The sequence below is a fragment of the Panthera uncia genome (assembly GCF_023721935.1).
Source record: "Panthera uncia isolate 11264 chromosome E2 unlocalized genomic scaffold, Puncia_PCG_1.0 HiC_scaffold_20, whole genome shotgun sequence".
NCBI classification, from domain to species: domain Eukaryota; kingdom Metazoa; phylum Chordata; class Mammalia; order Carnivora; family Felidae; genus Panthera; species Panthera uncia.
Genome location: NW_026057589.1, coordinates 6,853,365 through 6,876,715, shown reverse-complemented (window position 1 = coordinate 6,876,715; position 23,351 = coordinate 6,853,365). Strand labels below are relative to the sequence as shown.

General features: G+C 37.9%; 1 protein-coding gene across 5 annotated transcripts in view; it reads left to right on the top strand.

Annotated features, from left to right (window-relative positions):
* The window catches only part of TERB1 (telomere repeat binding bouquet formation protein 1), a 45,922-nt gene extending 27,301 nt beyond the window's left edge, over positions 1-18,621 (top strand). For 2 of the 5 annotated variants that reach the window (XM_049622554.1, XM_049622555.1), the window contains 8 exons: positions 359-484; positions 1,588-1,745; positions 5,402-5,751; positions 6,930-6,994; positions 7,279-7,374; positions 13,182-13,331; positions 13,629-13,694; positions 18,298-18,621. In XM_049622554.1, the coding sequence (XP_049478511.1) occupies positions 359-484; positions 1,588-1,745; positions 5,402-5,751; positions 6,930-6,994; positions 7,279-7,374; positions 13,182-13,331; positions 13,629-13,694; positions 18,298-18,485 (1,199 nt within the window). In that variant the 3' untranslated portion in view covers positions 18,486-18,621. Of the gene's footprint in view, positions 1-358; positions 485-1,587; positions 1,746-5,401; positions 5,752-6,929; positions 6,995-7,278; positions 7,375-13,181; positions 13,332-13,628; positions 13,695-17,921; positions 17,960-18,297 lie in introns of all 5 variants that reach the window. The other 3 variants (XM_049622557.1, XM_049622556.1, XM_049622558.1) reach the window with 3 other exon arrangements.
* The last annotated feature ends 4,730 nt before the right edge of the window (positions 18,622-23,351 follow it).

Sequence of the window (23,351 nt, the reverse complement as noted above, 5' to 3'; positions counted from 1 at the left end):
GAATAGATTTCTCCTTGTGTTCCCTCTCTCGTATCTCCATTTTTCAATCCACTCGTACACTGCTGCACAGATCCAATCCTGTTCTCGCTTACTGAAAACCTTTGAAAGTCCTATCTTTCTTTCTCTACTTATCACTCTCTTTTTTCTCCTCTTCCATTTTCCTCCCTCTTTCCAATCTTCTCCTGCTCTGTCTCTGTCCATTTTCCTCTTTTCCAACCCTTTCTACATTCCTCGCTCTCTCTCCTTGCAATCTCTTCTCTCCTCTTTGCTCCCTGCTCCACTTTTCCATTCTCCTTGCTTTGCTGTCTCTTGCTTAGGATTTACTATCTTCTACTCTCATTTTTGATATATTTTCCAGAGGAAAATCAGTATGACCTTTTTAAAAACAATGGGCTTCCACTCATGATACAAGCCTTAACTGAATCACAGAGTGAGGAACTAAACAAAGCTGCCACTTTTGTGCTTCACAATTGCAAAAAAATTAGTAAGTATATTGTTACTTTAAAAAAATACCTAAGTTTCTGAAAGGGAATTTGTATCTGCTGAATGAGCCAAACCCCCTAAGGTCCCCAGGCTCTTCTTACATTTGAAAAGCAGAGTATATGATTTGGACATGACTAGAGTGTTTCACCATATTAAAAATCTATCTGGAAGAGAGAAACAATATAGAGAATTTACTTATTTTATGCATTGTGGACAAATTTTGTTGTAGGACTTAAACTTGAGGTCTACAGGTGACTTATGGTTAAATTATAAAGTACATTTCATTTGTTTATTTTAAAAACTGAGTGCCTTTTATTTGCCAGGCACTCTGCTAGGTTTTAGGGATACAATTATTAAGAAACAACAGTCTGCACTCATAGAGCTTAGTTTAACTAGATACACAGGTAGTCATTAATAATCTCAAAAATGAATGGTTATATATTAACCTAAGGGCTAGGAATGGATGGAGCAATAGAGCTTAGAGAGCATAGAACAAAAGACTGTGTTTTAGACTTGGAGCAGAAAAAGCTTTGGAAGAAGTGATTCTTGAGCTGAGATTTGAATATATAGCATTAACTAGGTGAAAAGAAGGGAATTTGTTATGGGCAAATGTCTCAGGTATGAGCAACAGTGAGGCACAAAGACCCTGTGTTAGGAGGGAGCATGCACTGAAGGATTAATGGCCACTGAATTAGTCTTCATGGAAGAAAAATTGCTGCTGCAAAATGCAAAAAGAAAACTTAAAAGATTATAGGAAGGAACCACTCTATGAAAGCTGTTGAAAAAAAATACTTTAAAACCAGTATCCATATACCTGAGGGTGTTCATGTATCTGGCATAACATATTTTCATGATATTCTTTCTCCTATAACTCTGCAGATTAAAGTCTAATTTATGACCGGGGCTTGGGCCTCTGCCTAGCACTTGCTTTGTGTTTATTTTCTATACCATTTAGACAGTTAATTTAGTCTAGATGGGCCAAATTTAGAGAAGGGGGTGTGGGGCATGAGGTTGTCTGTATTTAGTGTTAAAATTACGTTTAAAGTGTAAAAAAAACCATTTCCAGTAATGGATAAATTAACTATTTTTTCCCATTTTATGAAGCTGAAAAATTATGTCTAAGTCTAGGAGAATATTCTTTTGATGAGAATGAAAAACAATTAGAAGACATAAATATGAAAGAGAAGAATCTTGAAGAGTACTGGAAGAAAGCAAAGGAAATTCTACACAGAATAGAACAGCTTGAAAGAGAAGGAAATGAGGTGGGGTTTTTTTGTTTCAAAGAATATAGAACTTTTTTCAAGGTTTTTTGTTTTGTTTTGTTTTTTCAGTAGAGGTTAGAGGGTAAAATATTTTTCCTGCTAAGTTATTTTTTAAGTTTTATTGGTTTTAAATTCAAAATTAAGTAGTGATACTTGAGTAACCATCTTTGAGCACAGAAAGAAAAGATTTTTAAGAAATGGAAATGATGACTGAAAAAATAAGAGACACGGAAGATAGAGATCTAACATCTGTATAATAAGGGTTCAAGAAAGAGAAAGGATGGAGAAGTAATCTCTCTCTCTTATATATGTATATGTATGTATGTATATATACTCACATATACATGTTTCTATATTTTTTTATGTATGTACAATTTGTGTCTTTGTGTACTTTTAAAAAATGTTTATTTTTGATGGGGTGCCTGGGTGGTTCAGTCGGTTGAGCACCCGTCTTTGTCTCAGGTCATGATCTTTTGGTTTTTGAGTTCTAGTCCCGCATGTGTGAGCTCAAGCCCTGCTTTGGGCTCTGCAGTCTCTCTTCCTCTCTCTCTGCACCTCGTGAGATTCTCTCTCCCTCTCTCTCTCTACCCCTCGCTCACTCATGCTGTGTCTCTCAAAAATTTTTGTAAATGTTTATTTATTTTTGAGAGAGAGAGAGAGAACAAGCAGGAGGGGTACAGAGAAAATGGGGGACAGAGGATCTGAAGTGGACTCTGTGCTGATAGCAGAGAGCTCCATGCAGGGCTCAAACTCACGAGCCAGGAGATCATGACCTGAGCTGAAGTTGGACGCTCAACCAGCTGAACCACCCAGGTGCTCCTTTGTGCATGTATTTTTAAAAATAAAAGCATAGTGCTCAACTTAGTATAATAGTATAGTAATTTCATTCTTTTAAATGACTGAGTAGTATTCAATATTAAAGATTATTATAAATTTATTTAACTAGTACTTAATTGAGAGACATTTAGATTATATTCAATCTCTCACCAGTGTAAACAACTCTAGAGTAAATGTCTTGCTACCATATATATTTTATATATATATGTAAAATATATATAAACACATAAAAATATATATGATAAAAATATATATAATATATTTTGTTGTTAAGTTTATTTTTATTGGAGAGCCTGGGTGGCTCATTTGATTGAGTGTCCAACTTTGGCTAAGGTCATGATCTTGTGGTTCGTGAGTTTGAGCCCTGCATCAGGCTCTGTGCTGACAGCTCAGAGCCTGGGTGGAGCCTACTTTGGATTGTGTGTCTCCCTCTCTCTCTGCCCCTCTTCTGCTCATGCTATGTGTGTCTCTCTCTCTCAAAAATAAATAAAACACTAAAAATTTTTTTATTTTTATTTCTTTTGAGAGAGAGCGAGCAGTGTAGGGGCAGAGAGAGAAGGAGACAGAATTCCAAGCAGGCTCCATGCTGTCACTGCAGAGCCCAATGTAGAGCTCGAACTCATGAACCATGAAATTATGACCTGAGCTGAAATTAAGAGACGCTTAAGCGACTGAGCCACCCAGGTGGTAAATATATATATTTGTAACCACCTTACTAAGATGTAAATCACATTCCATACAGTTGACCTGTTTAAAGTGTACATTTCATTGGCTTTTAGTATACCCACAGAATTGTGCAACCATTACCACAATCAATCTTAGAACATTTTTATCACCCCCCCCAAAAAAACCCCATACCTTTTAGCAGTCACCCTCCCTATTTCCCCATCCATTCTTCCCACCTTCCCAGCCTAGGCAACCACTAAACTATTTTCTGTGTCTATATATTTGCCTATTCTGTACTTTTTATATAAATTGAATCATAGAGCACATGGTCTTTTGTGACTGGCTTCTTTCATTTAGAATAATGTTTTCAAGGTTTATGCATGTTTATATTAGTATTTCATCTTTTTTAAAAAAGCTTTATTGAGATGTTATTCACACACCATACCATTTGCCCATTTAAAGTGTACAATTCAGTAGTGTTTAGTATATTTACAGATATGTGCAACTATAGTCATTTACAATATTTTTATTATCTCAGAAAGGAACTCTGTACCCTTTAGGTATTTCCTTGCATTCTCCATTCCCAGCCATGTGTGTGTATATGTGTGAGGAGGGGAGGGGCAGAGAGAGGGAGGGAGAGAGAGAATCCCAAGCAGGCTCCTTGCTGTCAGCAAGAGCCTGACACAGAGCCTGATTCCATGAACTGTGAGCTCATGACCTGATCCAAAATTAAGAGTCAGACGCTTAACAAACTGAACCACCAAGGTTCCCCTATCTATAGGGTTTTTTTGTAAAGATGTACAAGTTTTATTATGAACAATCCTGTCAAATTGTTTCTCCATAGAAGTTGTGCAATTTATGCTCTCACCTGTAAGTTATGAGAGTGTATACCCTTTCAATTTTTGCCAGTGTCCTAGATGAATGCTGTCTCAGTGTAGCTTTATTGTGCATTTCTCTTATTGCATGTGGGATGGGGCATTTTTTCATAAGTTTAGGAGCTATTTATGTTTCCTTTCCCATTAACTGTTGATCTCCTTTTCCTATTTTTATATACTATTGTTGATCTTTTTCATATTTCATTATAGTAGCTTTTCATAAATGTTGATAGAAAAATCATACCCCAAGACATGACTTATACATATTCTTTCTAGATGTTTTGATAATCATTTGGTTTGCTTCTGACCTTTTTTTCTTCTGAGTCTGCCCTCCCCACAACCGCCCCAGCCACCCATATTATTCTTGGTCTATAGTAGAGCTTTGAAAAAAATTTTTCATGGGGTCAACTATATTAGTTTCTTTTCTTCATGATTTATTGATTTTGTGTGATATTTAGAAAGGCCTTCTTCCCCTCAGGAATGTTAAAATATTATGTCTTCTTTTAAAATATATACAATTTCTGGGGCACCTGGGTGGCTGAGTCAGTTAAGTGTGTGACTTCAGCTCAGGTCATGACCTTGTGGTTCATGAATTTGATTCCCACATTGGGCTCTCTACTGTCAGTGCAGAGCCCACTTCGGATCTTCTGTCTCTCTCTGTCTCTTCCCCACTCACGCTGTCTCTAGTTCAAAAATAAACATTAAAAAAATACACACATGCACACACACACACACATATATATGTGTGTATGTACATATATATACACACAATTTCAGTTTTTTATATATCAATATTTAGCTCATTTTGACTTTTTTTAAGTTTATTTATTTTGAGAGAGAGAGCATGAATGGGGTAAGGACAGAGAGAGAGGGAGAGAGAGAATCCCAAGCAGGCTTCACACTGTCAGCACAGAGTCTGATATGGGGCTCAAACTCACGAACTGTGAGATCATAACCTGAGCCAAAATCAAGAGTTGAATGCTTACCCTACTGAGCCACCAGGCTCCCCTCATTTTGACTTTGTTTTTGTGTAAATTGTGAGATATGGATCCAATTTATTTTTCCCCAGATGGCTACCCAGTTGTCCCCAGATCATTTACTAAGTAAATTCCCCTTTCCTGTTAATTTAAACTGTTTTAAATTAAATTTAAACCTTTTATTATGTATATTCTGTTGACAATCATGAACTTTTCCTATATTATTTAAAGAAATTATAAATTGGATTATAAAACAAATGGATTATCTTGAAATTATTTACTTGTCATTTTTACATTATAGGAAAAAATACAAAGAGAAAAATACAAGGATAATGTTTCATCTATGAACATAAATATTCAAAATACATTGAAACACCTCCATGGAGATAGTATTGGCAGAGGCCCTGAAGCAGAAGATAAGGATAAAAGCCAGTCTAGAAAGCTTCCGAGTTGTAAATCCCATGGAATTCTAACTACAGCGTGTACAAATGATCACCAAATGAAGACCCTGTTAAAGAGTACAAATCCAGTTGATGCTTGTTATAGGGAGAGTGGACAAAATAAAACTTTATATAAAGCCAATTCAAGTTATAGTCAAAACTTACATGAAAGAACAAATTTTGAAAAAAAGAATTCTGTTTCTCAATCAAGGTATAGTTTAATAATTGTTTCTAACTTTATTTATTCAAGTATTTTTTTTTTTTTTGTAGTACTATGTTATTAAGCCCTGGGATATAGAAATGATAAAAAATGGTCTTGGGAGGAGCCTAAATGGAAATGTTGGGAATGGAGTTTGGATGGGGAAGTATGGGCCAGTTCATCTAGGGCCTTGCATGTCACAGTCAGGATTTTTGGTTTTCACTCACAGGGCGTAGGGAGCCTTTGACAATTTTAAATTGTGTGACATCAGATTTGCATTTTAGAAAGGATACTCAGAGAACTTAACCTGAAACCCTATACCTGAAGTAACAACGCATGCATTAATAATCCACCGGCAATGTAGCAAAAACCAGTTTGTAAATTTAATTTGATAAAAAGGAGTAGTGTGTGATGAAAATATGGCTCAGGATTACCTTTTCATTTGTTCCTTTCACCTCACCTCCAGTTCATGACCTTGCTCCCTCAGATAGCCTGTGGGGCTGGACCTGAGATGTAGCTTTTCTTAAAAATTTACTTGTGTTCTCTCCTCTGATGGATACTGTGCTAGTAGAGAAACTGAAGAGTATTGCTGCTATATTCTGGGAAGGTTGCAATGTAAACGGAATATTAGGGAGATGGATTACATCATCACCACTCCTTTTTTTCCTTTATAAAACCATTCTTGATGTTAATTTTAACTTGATTTCTCAGGGATGTGGAATTGGAAAGCATTGAAATATGCCCTTGGGCCAGCTCTCTTGCTTTCTGTCCCATTGCTTTTGTTCTCTCCTTTTTTTTTTTTTTTTTTTTTTTAACGTTTGTTTGCTTGTTTATTTAAGTAATCTCTCCACCCAACATGGGGCTCGAACCCGTGACCCCAAGATCAAGAGTCGCATGTTCTTCTTCCAACTGAGCCAGACAGGCACCCTATGTTTTTCTCTTTTATAACTTTTTCCCTGTGTTTCTGTTGGCATCAGTATTATTGCCTTTTGGAATCTTATTTAACTCCACTTTTAGAAATGAGGCTATAACCATTACAAACGCTACTTTGGCAGAATTTGATAGACTTTGGTAGATCCTGGTTCCATCTCCTGCCTGCCAAACACCCAGAATCACACCACTGCTTACAGAAACATTTGTGCACACAGCAGTATGTTTACCTTTAATTTCTGGTGTCTGTTTTCTTTTAGTGACCATGTTTTTAAACCTCCAATTCCTGTTGTCAAAAATAGAAAGCAGGAGTTACCAGTAACAGGTATGATTAAAAATATTTCTTCTTTGATTTTTTAAGAGAACATATTTAGGTGACTAATACAGCTAAAAATGTAATTGGTATATTTGCCCTCTAACATATAAGCCACACTTTCGACTCCTTTCTGGTGTAAATACTTTAATCACCTGTTATTGACATCCAGAACCTTTCTGTTTATCCAACAAGAGGACTAAAGTTTATGAAAATCTTGAGAATTAATATATCATGTAAATGTCAGGTCCTTTTCATTAATCAAAAGAATCTTAAATATTGCAATTTTTTTCCAGATCCATTTACATTATGTTCAGATATAATAAATAAAGAAGTCATCAGTTTTCTAGCAACTGACAGTCATTCTAAAATGTTAAAGTGTAGATGCTCAGGTAAATATTTTTTTTACAGTTATTTTGTGATTAAAACTTTATATGATATTAGTTAACTAGACTTTATAATAATTCTGCCTGTATGATTTAAACTTCATTGCCTTTAGGATCACCTGGGTGGCTCAGTCGGTTAAGCATCTGACTTCAGCTCAGGTCATGATCTCGTGGTTCATGAGTTTGAACCCCACATCAGGCTCTCTGCTGTCAGTGTGGAGCCTGCTTCAGATCCTGTCTCCTTTCTGTTGCCTGCACACACGCACACTCTCACTTTCTCTCTTAAAAATAAATAAACATTGGGGCGCCTGGGTGGCTCAGTCGGTTAAGCGTCCGACTTCGGCTCAGGTCATGATCTCACGGTCCATGAGTTCGAGCCCCGCGTCGGGCTCTGTGCTGACCGCTCAGAGCCTGGAGCCTGTTTCAGATTCTGTGTCTCCCTCTCTCTTTGACCCTCCCTCGTTCATGCTCTGTCTCTCTCTGTCTCAAAAATAAATAAACGTTAAAAAAAAAATTTTTTTTAAATAAATAAACATTAAAAAAAACCCACTTCATTTCCATTAGAGAAGTAACAATCTGGAATATCATAAAACATTCAAATTAATACCTTTTATCTGCATTAGCCGGTGCTTCCAGTATTCATTATCTGAATCACCATAGCTAACATTTTTTTACTTTATTATTCTGTTTTTGTCACAATTAATACCATCTATGAGTTTAACTTTTCTGAGTAAGGTAAACGTTTTGTATATTTTCAGAGAGCATCAGTGGGTGTATATTCTGGATAATGCTGTACACATTAGGCATTAAGTGTTAAACAATATCTATTTTTACGTCTGTAGTTAGTATATAAATGTTTCTAGTATTATATGCCCCATTAGTTATTTTTTATTAATAATTTATTTATTTTTAATTTACATCCAAGTTAGTTAGCATATGGTGCAACAATGATTTCAGGAGTAGATTCCTTACTGTCCCTTACCCATTTAGCCCATCCCCCCTCCCACAACCCCTTCAGCAACCCTCTGTTTATTCTCCATATTTAAAAAATCTCTTATGTTTTTGTCCCCCTCCTGTTTTTATTTTATTTTATTTTATTTTTAATTTTTTTCATGTTTATTTATTTTTGAGAGAGAGAGACAGAGCACAAGCAGGTGAGGGGCAGAGAGAGAGGGAGACAGAGAATCCAAAGCAGGCTCCAGGCTCTGAGCTGTCAGCATAGAGCCAGACGCGGGGCTTGAACTCAAGAGCATGAGATCATGACCTGGGCTGAAGTAGGACACTCAACCGACTGAGCCACCCAGACACCACCCCTCCCAGTTTATATGTTATTTTTGCTTCCCCTCCCTTATGTTCACCTGTTTTGTGTCTTAAAGTCCTCATATGAGTGAAGTCATATGATATTTGTCTTTCTCTGACTAATTTCACTTAGCATAACACCCTCTAGTTCTATCCACGTAGTTGCCCCATTAGTTATTTGTTCTGCAGGGGCCCTGTAAATGTTCCATCCATCCAAGGGACGCTTAATCCATCCCTTTTCCTCCTCCATACCCTGGTATTTCCTCTTTGTTTTAGTGTCACACTCTGTTACGTGGACAAAATTGAGGCTCATGTTAGGCTCAAAATATCACTACTCTTTAGTCTTGGATGTAGAGTATGTCTCTATTACTCTAAAACTAGCTATACCTAACTATAATCTGAAAGCCATCTCTTTTTTCTTCCCCATTTTAATACTTGTGAAATCTTTCTCTTCATTACTTTTCTATCCATTAACTTCTTTTGTCCCCACTTAAACTATGTTCATTTCTTCTTGTCTTAAAGAGAAAAATCTAGAGGTGCCTGGCTGGCTCAGTTGGAGGAGCATGTGACTCTTGATCTTGGGATCATGGATTTGAGCCCCACGTTGGGTGTAGAGATTACTTAAAATAAAATAAAATTAAATTAAATTAAAACTTTTTAAAAAGGAAAAATTTAAATACTTTATGTGACTTGCTGTCCCTTCAAATATTCATCGGCTCTTTCTTTCATCATTACCAGATACTTGCTCTTTCTCCTTTCTCTTTCAGTATATTAATTTCCTTCTTAGTTCCTTGCAATCTGGCTTCTTTTATTGCCATTCTACTAAACTTTAATGTTAAAGATTATCTGAAGCCTCTTTTTTTCTGCCAAACCAATGACTTTTTAAAAAATTCTTCTCCTCTTTAGTAACTCTACACTGTTGATAACCATTTCGTGGAATCCTCTCCTCTCAATAGTTTAAAGACACAGTTCCCAAACTATCCACCCAGCCTCCCAGGAGGTCTGTGGTGAACTTGAAAGGGCATGACAAAATACTTTAAATTTTATAAATGAGTGGCACCTGGGTGGTTGAGTCTGTTAAGCATCTGACTCTTGATTTCAGCTCAGGTCATGAGCTCACAGTTTGTGGGATCGAGCCCTGTGTCAGGCTCTGTGCTGACAGCGAGGAGCCTGCTCGGGATTCTCTCTCTCCCTCTCTCTCTGCCCCTCCTCCACTTGCATACACAAGCACTTTCTCTCTCTCTCTCTCTCTCTCTCTCTCTCTCTCTCTCTCTCTGTCTCTGTGTCTCTCAAAAAAAATAAACATTAAAAAAATAAATTTTATAAGTGAAATACATAATAATCAACATCTTTTGGATACCACAGGAACTACTAGCTTAGACTCGTTACAGTTTCACCATTAGCTTTCACTGCATTCCTTTTGATGATTTCATGTCATTGTGGACCTGAGTTTCTAGTGGTTGTGATAAAAAGCAAGCACTACATGAAAATAATGTGGAACAGGAAATGAGGGTGGCAGTGTCAGTCAGATTCCAAGATAGGAGAATTTGTTCTGTACCTAGTAAGTGCATATATCGCATTACGAGTAACTGATTAGGGGTGCTTAGCTGGCTCAGTCAGTAGAGCAGTGTGACTCTTGATCTCAGGGTTGTGAGTTTGAACCCCATGATGCTTATAGAGATTACTTAAAAATAAAATCTTTTAAAAACAAAGGAGTAATTGTGGTTAATAAGAATGAAATCTAAATATTTTTCAATTTAAGTGTATTATTTTTTCAAATGGCTACTAAGTTATTAGAACATAAATGCTTATTAAGTTGTTTGGGACTTAACAGAAGATTGGTATTTCTTTTGGCCTAGGAGTGCCATAAAAAATCACCAAGATCTCAAGGATGCCATGACGTGAGAAAGTTTGGGAACCTCTGGTGGGAAGTATTCCACAGGGCAGAGGAGATACTTTATTACTGTTAACTCCCTTTCATATCTTAGTTTGTTTGAGATGGTTCTTTCCTAGTTCCCTTCTTTAATGATGATTCATTCACTTCACAGACACTTAGGGAGTGTTTATTCTTTGGCAGGCATGGGGATCAGATTAATAGAACTAGTCCTCATCTCAAGAAGTCTGAAAAACACTTCATTTTATCACCTTTATTACTTTATCTTTCTCTTCCTGCCAAATTTCTGCATATTTCCCCAAGACCTAATCTATAGCACTTACTCAATGCTGTTTCAACATCTGCTTTTGTGGCATCACCTGTCATTTTACTGATGATTTTCAAATCTTTATCTCTACGCTTGGCTTCTACCTTGGATTATATATAGCCTCATCCTCCTTTTCTAGCTACACCTAAGGCATATTTCAATATCTTGTTTTTACTTCAAGGTTAATGTGTTTAAAACACAGCATCTTTCTCCCTTTTAAATTGCCTTCCCTCCAGCCACTCCATTTCTATTAGTGTTGTCACTATTCTTTTGGCCTCCCAGATTTCAAACTTTAAATCATTTATAACCATTTTTTCTCTTTATATCCCCTATTTCTAGTCTGTCAAATTTCATTTTTTCTTCTTTCCCACATAGGCCCTTTTTGCTTCATGCTTCAATTACACCAGTAACTTTCTGGCAACTTTCAATTACACTTTTTTGTTTTTCAGTTTTAAGTCTCACCAACCTCCAACGGTAATGAGCATATTGCTGTTAACTTCTCTTTCTAATATGTGCTTTTTATCATGTTACCAACCTAAAGGCCCCTCAATGCTTCTCTGTAACTCACTGACTCAGGCTCTCTGCCTGACTTTTAAATTTTTGTGGACTTTTATTCTGCTTCCACTTGTTAAATTTTATTGCATATTTGTTCTCTTTAAGTCTGCCAGAAAGTTGCTATGCTTATTCCAAACTTTGTCATTCAATCAACTATCAAATTACTTAAGAATTATCCTAAACTTTTCCCTTACCCCAGTAGCTCATTATTCACCAGTTTTTAACCTCAGAAATCTCTACATTCTCCCTGTAAATGTCTTGTTTCGGAATTCCTCATTTATATTCTGGACTGTTGAAGTAAGCCCTCAACTGAACCTCTTACCTTCAGCTAAACTTTCTATGACACAAATGAAATCATGTCATTTCCCTGCTTAATAAATACCCTCTAGTTCCTTCCCCATTGACTTGCAGATAGAAATAGCATGGCTTTCAAGACCATTGTCATCTGGCCCCCTGCAGCCCTCACAAGACTCAACTTTCCTCCTACATTTTTCTCATACTTTATACTCCAGCCACACCAAAGTACCTATAATTCTCTGAACACGCTATGCTTTTTCAACTTTTTTGTTCTTTTACACATGTTTATGGTACTTGAAATGTCCTCATCCTAGCCAACTTCCTGCCTGGCTAACTTCTAGTCTTTTAGTAGTGGGCCACTAATACCATTAGGTGACAGGCAGATGGGGAAGTTTATAATGGATGGATGTGGCTAACATCACCTGAACCTAGTGATCAATCTTAACATTAAAAAAAAAAGAGAGATGGTCAGACTTTATGTGCCTCTTAATATGATACAGTGAGAGGTCCTCAATACTGCCTGTGAGGAATTCTACTAAAAACAGTTGAATCTGAATCTAATCAATCATCCAGATCTAATTACTAGTTTATTGGACACACAGGAACATTTTAAAGCATGCACCTAGGATATAATCAATGAAACCTAGCCTTTGGGTAACTCCATAGTATAAATGATCTAGTGTCTATATCAAGTAAATGACAAGGAGGAAGAGAGGAGAATAGATTGATTAAAATAAACTTGAGGCATTTCAACTGAAGGTAATGATGGACCTTCTTTGGATCCTGGTTTAAACAAACCAATTGTAAAAAGAAAGTTTTGAAATGATGGGGAAATTTAAGCACTGACTGGATATTAGATTATATTAGACATAATTTTTTAAGGTTTGATAATGGTTTTGTGTGTTTAAAAAAAGTCCTTCTCTGTTAGGGATGAATATGAAGTATTTACAGATGAAATTATAGTTTCATGCAAATTCCAGGCTCCATAATCTAGTGTATACACGGAGGGCAGAGCAGAATAAGTGGGTTATAGACAAAATATGACTGACCATAACTTAATAATTATTGAAGGTGAATGATGGATATGTGGAAGTTCATTATACTTTTCCCTTTACTCTTGTGTGCTTGAAAATTTCATAATAAAACACTGAGACAAAAAGAGATGACTGGGCATAAGAGTCACTTCTTCTGGGTATTTTTCCTAATGGTGACTCCTGCTGAGAACCTGACCAAACTAGATGCTCCTTTTCTATATCATCCTAACTGTTCATACCTCTATTGCAACACTTTTTTCACTGTATTGTATTGTCTTTAATCTCTCACATGACTGACCTTCTTGACATATTTATAATTAAGTTCCTGATTTTACTTCAGTTATCATCATAAAGATATTTGCTTTCATAGATTTGTTACTAGATATTTTGTAATACGTACGCATCACTTTAATTTGTTTTCTTTTAGGTTGCATAGCAGTAGGAAAATCCCTGAATAGCCGAAATTTTAGCAAGCTCTTGCACTCTTGCCCATACCAATGTGATCGTCACAAAGTCATTGTGGAAGCTGAAGACAGATATAAAAGTGAACTAAGGAAATCACTTATCTGTAACAAAAGTAATTAACTCATCAGCTTTGAAACTGTTATTATGACTATACCTTTTGAACTGTAATCTAGAACATGAAGTATATTAAAAAGTTAGAGGGTAAAATCATGTTGAAAAGAAAATATCTTAGAGCAACCAGTGTTTTAAGATGTACCCAGGGAAAAGATTTAGTCTCTGGTCATTTAAAAATTCTTCCTAATCCATCTAAGGATTCCCATTAGAAGGGGGGAAAAGGAACTATCATACTAATGGAATTGATGTGCAGATTGATACTCTAAGTACACTAAATGTTTTCTGTATTTTTCAGAAATTCTGCTGACCCCACGTAGGAGACGACAACTCAGTAGTGAATCTACTACCTCTGGAGGAATAAGTTAATATATTTAATTATTAAATAAACCTAAATTTCATATAGTTCTGAGAAAAAGAGGACAGCTAAATGATGGTTTCTCAGTCCCATTGATGGTTCTTAAATGATAACCGTTGGGTCTGATGAGGGTCATAGTTCCTAAGAAAAGGGGCTTCCCACTTCCCTTCCTCATGTTGCTTTCTCACTAATTGCTTGCCCGCTGGGGAAGAAGCAGGAGGACACTAACATTTATTAAGCACTTACTAGGTGGTAGGTATTTTATGGATATTTCCTTTGATTCTTATAATAACATTATAAGGTGTGTAGTATTTTATTTCCACTTTAAGGCATAATGAGTTGGCAAATGGCAGAGCTTACATTCAAATGCAAGCCTGTCTTTCTCCAGAAGTCCCTGTCCTATCCTCCTGATCACATTTCTATTTTAAGAACAAAATTATTCTCCTATGGATAAGTGCTTCAGAGAGATTTTGCAAAAGATTTTGGTTCATAACTACAGCACTTCAAACAATCAAAATTTAAGAGACAAATAGTATAAACCTTTAAAGCCCTGCTTAAAAATCAAAATACTTCTTGGGGTACGTGGGTGGCTCAGCCGGTTGAGCATCTCACTCTTGATTTCAGCTCAGGTCATGATCTCATGGTTCATGGGATCGAGCCTCATATCTGGTTCTGCACTGAGAGTGTGGAGCCTGCTTGGGATTCTGTCTCTCCCACTCTCTCTGCCCCGCTTACACTCACGTTCTCTCTCTCTCTAAAAATAAACAAGGGTGCCTGAGTCAGTTAAGCATCTGACTTCGGCTCAGGTCATGATCTCACGGTTTGTGGGCTCGAGTCCTGCATCGGGCTCTGTGCTGACAGCTCAGAGCCTGGAGCCTGCTTCAGATTCTGGATCCTGTGTGTCCCTCTCTGTCTGCTCCTCTTCCACTCGTGCTCAATCTCTCTCTCTCTCTGTCTCAAAAATAAATGGATATTAAAAAATAATAGTAAAAATAAAAACTAAACTTAAAAAAACCAAAATGCTTCTTTTTTTTAAAATTTTTTTTAATGTTTATTTTATTATTTTTGAGACAGAGAGAGACAGAGCATGAACGGGGGAGGGGCAGAGAGAGAGGGAGACACAGAATCTGAAGCAGGCTCCAGGCTTTGAGCCATCAGCCCAGAGCCCGACGCGGGGCTCGAACTCACGGACCACGAGATCGTGACCTGAGCCGAAGTCGGACGCTTAACCGACTGAGCCACCCAGGCGCCCCACCAAAATGCTTCTTAAATGATGAGTTAATTTATGGGAATTTTTATTTAACTACAGGGTTAAAATTTCAGGTTTATAACCGTTCCAAATTTATTACAGAGACTTAGTGAACCCATTTTCTTCTCTTCATATGAAATTAATACCTGTAGAGTAAGAATAAGCAGTTAAGTACTTTACTTGTCAAAGTAACCTGGAATTTAGTAACATTTATTGAATTGTTCTGTTATTTATTGCAAAGATACTTAGACATTCATATGGAAACATTTTACCATATACTTTTATTTGGCCATTTTCACTGCTAAAGCCTCAAAAGAAATTTCAAATTTATTTTTAATATTGTGGTTTTTTTTAAGTTTATTTATAATCTCTCTACCCAACATGGGGCTTGAACTCACAACCCTGAGATCAAGAGTTACACACTCTTACTGACTGAACCAGCCAGCACCCCTGAAATTTATTTTTTATATCTGGGTCTTTTTCTATGTTAAAAGTTCTGCGTTCAGGGGTACCTGGGTGGCTCAGTCGGTTAACCATCCAACTTTGGCTCGGGTCATGATCTCACAGTTTGTGAGTTTGAGGCCCTCGTCGGGCTCTGTGCTGACAGCTCAGAGCCTGGAGCCTGCTTCCGATTCTGTCTCCCTCTCTCTCTGCCCTTCCCCCACTCACACTCTGTCTCTCTCTCAAAAATAAACATTAAAAAATTAATTAAAAATTCTGCATGCAAATTAAAATTAATTACAGTACTCCTCTAGGGCAGCCCACTTATTGAAGTAATATTTTCCGTAGAAACTGTTAGAAAATGGTTGTTTTTCCATAGAAACATGTTGCATTTGGAAAACTTGCTTTTGACAAGGAGTTGGCATCAAATGAATAATGGATTTTTTTCAGCAACATGACTTAAAAACAAATATGTAACAATTTAAAATATCCTATAATTGGGGCACCTGGGTGGCTCCATCAGTTGGGCATCCAATTTCGGCTCAGGTCATGATTTTGCAGTTCATGGGTTCGAGCCCTGTATCATTCTCTGTGCTGACGGCTCGGAGCCTGGAGCCTGCTTCGGATTCTGTGTCTCCCTCTCTCTCTGCCCCTCCCCTGCCCACACTCTGTCTGTCTCTCTCAAAAATAAGTAAATGTTAAAAAACATTTTTTTTAAATATCCTATAATCATTTTACATAGTAAAATCATTTGTAAAGCCTCACGAAAAGCACATAATTGTGGTTGTACATTGATTACACAGAGGGATCCTAAATACTGTTAAGTGACATTCAGCTCATAAGTACATACATCTTTTTTGTAGATTAGAATTGCTTTAGCTAACGCCAAATGGCTAATAATTTGGTCTGCTTTTTTAGAATTTAGAAAGGCATCTTGAGATACTGATTAGATTGAACTTCTCTTTCACAAGTAGGCTAAGAATGTTTGGTACACTGCCATTTTTCCTCCTTGATTTCCCTTTCATTTCAAGACACATTTATGAGCATTCATTTGGTTGTAGGTTGCATTCAAATTTGAAACCATTCTTTTGAGAAGAGACCATTGCAGCATCTAAGCATTTAAAGAGACTTGGCTCTCTTTTAGGATAGACTGGTGTCTTGAGAGATTTTGAAAAATAAGAGTCCCTAGAATTGAACCTTCTTGCTTACTTTCCCTTACCCTTTCCTAAAGCCTGATCAATGTTAAGACTAGCACTAAAGGGGTTCCTGAGTGGCTGTGTTGGTTGAGCATCTGACTTAGGCTCCGGGCCATGATCTCGTGGTTCATGAATTCAAGCTACGCCCCCTCCCCCTACTCCCTCTCCTGCTGGCTGCTGTCAGTGTAGAGCCTGCTTCGGATCCTCTGTCCCCGTCTCTCTTCCCCTCCCCTGCTCATGGTCGGTCTCTCTCTCTCTCTCTCTCTCTCTCTCAAAAGTAACCAAGCATTAAAAATAAAAAGATAGTCACTAAAGAAGTCACAAAGGGGAGCCCTGTGGGGTAGAGCTGCTTCCTCCTTTTAGGCTGCCCAGTACTCTGCTGCAATAACCTTTGAGGAATTGGGCACAGATGTAGGAGTCAGTGAGATGGCAGCTGTATTGGAAAAGTGAGAATTGGCTTTACATGAACAATTCCTGGACCCCAGTATCCTGAACGTTATAATAACCTGTCCACTCCTGATTATGAGTTCAAATCATTAAGCAAGTGAAATTGAAATCCTCTATTTCTTAGATAATGACAGCTTTCTAGTAGAGCTAAAAGTAAGGAGAACTTCACTGATAATTTTGAAACACTTTTTACCAATAATTAGGGTTTTTTTTTTTTAACAAATATTTGTTGATCATCTACTATGTGCCAGATATTATTTTAGGCACTGGAGATATAACGGTGAGCAAAACAGACAATAATTCTTATCTTCCTAGACCTTGCATTCTAAGTAATACCATTAAGTAATCATCAGACATTTTCAGTGTTTTTTCAGCCTTCTGCTGGTAAGATTTTCATTTATGTTTTAAAAGATCTGAACCATGCCTCCTATCCTAGGAGAAGTAGACAAATGGCTCACAGTCTTGACCTGCAAGGGCAAGATTTTCTAAAGTTGTCCCAGCACCACTGTTTCAATTCCTTCTAAAGTAAATAGCAGCCTTAAGTGGAAGTACAGAAAACTCCTCCTATCAACATCTATCTACAATGATAACATGAGTTAGCAATGAATAAAAAACCTTATAAGAAAACTATTTCCTAGTAATCATCACCAGAAGATATTTATGTACACAGATACCAACTGCATATTCTTTCTGTTGTAGAAAGTATCCCCAATAACCAGATAGTTAAAAACTTCCTTCTCCCTTGTGCAGCCTGTTTTTTGAGTTTTAATCAAGCTGAGCACCCATACAGGTAGTGAATGTTTTTAAAAGTGAATTTCAAAAGACCCTTTTTAAAAAAAATATTTATCAAGGCTGATAATTAAAGTAACAAGTGTCGATATTCTTTTTTATTCTATGAAGTTTTGGAGCCCTTTGGGAAGACTGTATCTGTAAGATAGGTAAGCTGTCTGTTAATTGTCCTCACAGGAATGTTGAGAGAATTAAAAATCAAATGTTTATAAATTCTTGTGCTTCTTGATTGAAAGATGTTCCACGTATTGCAATAGAATTGTTAAAATTATAGAAGAATTCACAGTGATAAGACATAGCTTAATAGTAGGCACTCAATTTTTAAAATTGAAATGAATTTCTATATGATGAGTAATGCAGGCATGAAGCTTTCTCACTACATAGTTCATATCCTTAGAGTAAGTTAAGAATTTATCCTTAGAGTAAGTTAAGAAGATCCCTTTTTTCAGCAAGTACTTACATATTCTATGATTCTCATTAATTACAGAAAAAAGAAGAATTCGTAAAAATTTTACCAAAGAAGAAGTAAATTACCTTTTCAATGGAGTTAAGAAAATGGGAAATCACTGGAATTTAATTTTGTGGTCTTTCCCCTTTCAGCAAGGACGGAAAGCTGTGGATCTTGCTCACAAATACCACAAGCTGACCAAAGGCTCCAAGCATGAAGCTCCTTGATCAGAATACTTGTCAGTTTTTAGGTTTAACTAATAGAATACAATGGCTTGAAACACAATTTAAAATCTTCTAAACTCTCATGAAACAGAGAATGTGAAAACAATACTGTTTTAATTAAATACTCCTTGTGATTCTGTATCTCTTTGAATTATTAAAGTAATTTATAAAACAAATACACTTTTTAATGTGTAGATTAGTAAGCAAAATTCCTTTATAAGGTCAAACATTTGTTTAGGAATATGCTTTTATTTTTCCTTAAGCTCAAAGAACACAGGTCAGAGAAAAAATATCAGCTTTTAAGCATTATTTGACATTATATTGTAATGGATACCATGTGAGACATTTGGATTTTAGTATATATTCTCACCCAGTGTAAGTTCCTCCCCAGAACTTAGAATAGTTTCCCAAGCTGTTCAAATGAAGTTCCCACATATTAAATCAATGTTTGACATTTTGTTAGCTAAACTAAAATGTTTCCTCTTCTAGAGGCTAATTGTGCAGTTCCTTTGAATATCCCCAAATTCTATGGTCAGGTTCACTTTTTTGGTGTATGTTTTGGTGTATGCCTTTGCTTTTTAAAAGCTTAGAACAAATTTTTATCGTTTAAGTTAGTTTTCTTCTAGTGGAAAACCAAGCTATTTGACCTCAGTTGTCTATTTTTCTTACTCTTTTTATATTCCTATCCTGATCCCCAAAGGATGCTGTTGCAGCCTTTATTAAACTTAATATGCTGTTGCTGTGGCAAAGGGATCAAGTATCAGAGCCTTAAAGCTCACCTGTGCTTATATACCCATTGGTTCACTGCTTCGTGTCATTGTAATAGATTTCTTCAGTCCCGAAAGGTATTTCCAGAAAAGTTTGTATTCTTTGACCTTTTCACATCATGACTATATCTACTTGGATAAATTAAGAATTTTTATTAAATTTATTTTTTAATGTTTTGTTTATTTTTGAGAGAGCGCAAAGCAAGGAGGGGCAGAGAAAGAGGGACAGAGGATCTGAGGCGGGCTCTACACTGACAGCAGTGAGCCCGATGTGGGGCTCAAACTCACAAATCACGAGATCATGACCTGAGCCGAAGTCGGACACTCAAACGACTGAGCCACCTAGGTGCCCCAGAATTTTTACTAAATTTCTAATTTTCTGATCCATAATGAATTGCAGAGAGCCAATAAGCAGAAAATTTTCTTTAAATTCAAAATTTCCTTTAAATAAAAGAATATTTTTTTTTTAATTTTTTTAACGTTTATTTATTTTTGAGACAGAGACAGAGCATGAACGGGGGAGGGTCCGAGAGAGGGAGACACAGAATCCAAAGCAGGCTCCAGGCTCCGAGCTGTCAGCACAGAGCCCGACCTGGGGCTCGAAACTACGGACCACGAGATCATGACCTGAGCCGAAGTCCGCCGCTTAACCAACTGAGCCACCCAGGCGCCCCTGAATAAAAGAATAATTTAAAATTACAAAGGGGTGCCTGGGTGGCTCAGTCAGTTAAGTGTCCGACTTCGGTTCAGGTCATGATCTCATAGTTGGTGAGTTACAGCCCCGCATCTGGCTCCGAGCTGACAGCTTGGAGCCTGCTTCGGATTCTGTGCCTCCCTCTCTCTGCCCCTCCCCTGCTTGCTCTCTCTCTCTCTCTCTCTCTCAAAAATAAAGATTAAAAAAAAATAAAGTTAGGAAAATTCCTTATAGCATTTCAAGTGTGAATGAATCTTGTCCATTTAAATAGGCTTTTTGATTTGCACTTCTCAAGACTTAGGAAAGTTGTTTTAGGTCAAAGGGGAAAACATTGTTTTGTCAGTCTTATTGGCTTAATCAGGAGTTGTTTCTTACGGATGTTCAGAAAGGATTTAAACATGTTTTTCTACTTTAAGTGGGTCTCAGGTAATAGTTCTTTTATTGATCGGAAATTAACAGAAAAATCAAACACTGCTTAACTCAAGCATCCCCAAGAATATGATACACTGTCGGTTAGACACTGATTTGTGTCAGTTACTGAGACTATATTTAAAATAACCAATACTGGGGCACCTGGGTGGCTCAGTCCATTAGGTGTTGGACTCTTGATTTTGGCTCAGGTCATGATCACTCAGTTCATGAGATCGAGCCAAGTCAGGCTCTGTGCTGACAGTGCATGGCCTCCTTGAGATTCTCTCTCCCTCTCTCTGCTCCTCCCCCACTCATGCTCTGTCTCTCTCTCAAAATAAATAAACATTTAAAAAAATTAACCAATGCTATATTGCCTTCTGAAACCTTGAAATTTTATCCTAACTCTTCACTAACTTGGTTAACATGAGCTGCTTTTTTTCCCCCTCAGATGGAAATATTTGGTAATAAAATAGATGAAGACACATCAAAAGGAAAGCGGAAGAACGATGACATATTAGAGAACTGTATAGCTTTAGGAGTTTAGACATGACAAAATCAACAGGGAATAAAAAATGATTTTAATAATGACAGACCTTTGGAGTTGGAATTGACCTCAGTTATAGTTCCCTGCCAGAGGCATGAACTGCTGTACAACAATCTCAGCCTTTGTGGCTGTCTTTAATTTTGCATAAATCCTCAGAAACCTGGAATTTACTACTTCACAAGGTGATAATTGGTGGTCAGTTCTAACTTAGATTAAAATGAAATGTGCCCTCCTCAAGCACCTTCTGTAGAACCACAAAAGTTGAATTTCTTTTCTACATGCTAATCCTTGAGAAAGGAAAAGATAGCTATCCATCACTTTCTCCTTTTCCTTCTACATTCTCTATCCTTCATGCTGATAAGCCCAGTTACTTCATGCTTCAGCAGAACAGTGTCATGTCTCCTTATGGGCTTAGTCACTGACCACTGGACACTTACTTGTCTTGATAAAATGTGTCCAGGGAGTGCGTGGGTGGTTCAGTCAGTTGAGTGTCCGACTTCAGCTCAAATCACGATCTCACAGCTAGGGAGTTCGAGCCCCACGTCAGGCTCTGTGCTGCCAGCTCAGAGCCTCTAGCCTGCTTCAGATTCTGTGTCTCCCTCTCTCTTTGCCCCTCCCCCGTTCACACTCTGTCTTTCTCTCTGTCTCAAAAATAAACATTAAAAAAAAATGTGTCCAGAAAGAAATGTGGCTTTACTGCCAGAGTATGTCTGTACCCAGTTTGTCATCTAGTATATTAGGCATCTCTTCCTACTTCAGATCATCCACAGCTTTGAGTGTGATGCTGCATTCTCATCCAAGTCACTGAGGGTAACTTGAGGTGCTGGGCCAGGGTGAGAGGCTGGGCAGGCTCCTAGCACCCTCTGGTTATCCCTGTTCATCGGTTCCCTTTGGGCCTGGTCTTTGACCTGCTGCAATGCTATCATCCAGGCTACATTTCACTTTGTCTGAGTGAATTGTCAAATGCCCCATTGAAATCTGCATTTGCTATGTCTAGCATCCTCTTGCCTGGCATTCCTGCAAAAAAAAAAAAAAAAAAAAAAACAGAGAGACTGTGAATCTCGTCCTATCTTTTCCTTTTCCATGTAGTCACATTTAGAGAATTTCAGCTAGGGCTGATGAAGTTCACTGGCCTGTAGTTTTAAACTCCATCTTCTGTCCTATGGAAATCCAGACACTGCCTTTTTATGACTTACAATACTTTCCAGACTTCTAAGGGTGTAACTCTTCATGGGTTTTCACTCTCATTGTCTTGTTTGAACCTTACATTCAGGTTGGCCGATGCTATGCCCGTTTGTTGGATCCTGTAACTCATGCTGCCAACATTTTGGCAGAGCCAGGATCAGAATTCTACTCCTTTGAAACTCACGTAGGTGGTTGCTTTTCTGCCATATCCCACTTCCTTGTGATATTTAGAAATGCCTTGTAAAGTGAGCGTTTTCCACAGAGGATAGCAAGAACCCTCAAAGGCCACTAAAGTTAAGCTCCATGAGTGAAGTGTATTTTTTTTCCTTCCATTACCCTTTTCCTTCCCCTTGTCTCCCTGACCTTTTATCCTTTCACATATCTTTCTTGTCACTAACCCCACCCCCAAGAAAGGAAATCAAAGCTCCCTATTTCTGTTGTGAAATGCTGTCTCCCTGGAAATATCATTTTGAAAAACCTGTTAAGGGGCGCCTTGGTGGCTCAGTTGGTTAAGCATCTGACTCTTGATTTCAGCTCAGGTCATGATCTCACAGATTGGGAGATCCAGCCCCGTGTGGAGCTCTGCACTGAAAGCTTGGACCCTGCCTGGGATTCTCTATCTCTGCCCCTCCCCTGCTAGCGTGCTCGCGTGCCCTCTCTCTCAAATAAACTTAAAAAAAAAAAGTTAATAAACACAATTGTATTGTTTGCTGCAGTAAAGATTACTACCTTGCACTCAATAGGGAGTGAGGTGAAAAGCGGGATATTTATGAGGACTTGGGGGTCTAGTTTAAGATGGGTCTTTCATTGCGGGGCTAAGAATTAGGCAAAATTCATGATAGCTTAAGTTCAGTGAATAGGATTGAAGTACTGGGATGCTACCTTTTAGCATTGGGATCCTTGCCCAGGTTTCTTAAGTTTTCTGAGCTTCAGGTTTCTAGTCTGTAAAAGGGTTAGATACGATTCAGTGAGATAATGTGTGACCGGCACAGATCAGCGCCAGATAAATGGCGCTATCGTGTATTAGTCTCACTCCAAAGCCTGAGCTTTTCTCGTTAGCCTGGGCCCTCGACGGCGCTTCGCTAGCGGATAGCTGGGCGAGGACCCGAGGCTAGTGCCACTACTCCCCTTGGCCGGCAGAGGCCGCCCGCGCGCCCTCCGTCCCGGCGGCTCCAGGTCCCGCCGCCGTCGCCTCTCTGCGCATGGCTGCCCCGGCTGTTGCCTGACCGCCGCCCACCTTCCGCCGCCGCAGCGGCCTCACGACCCTG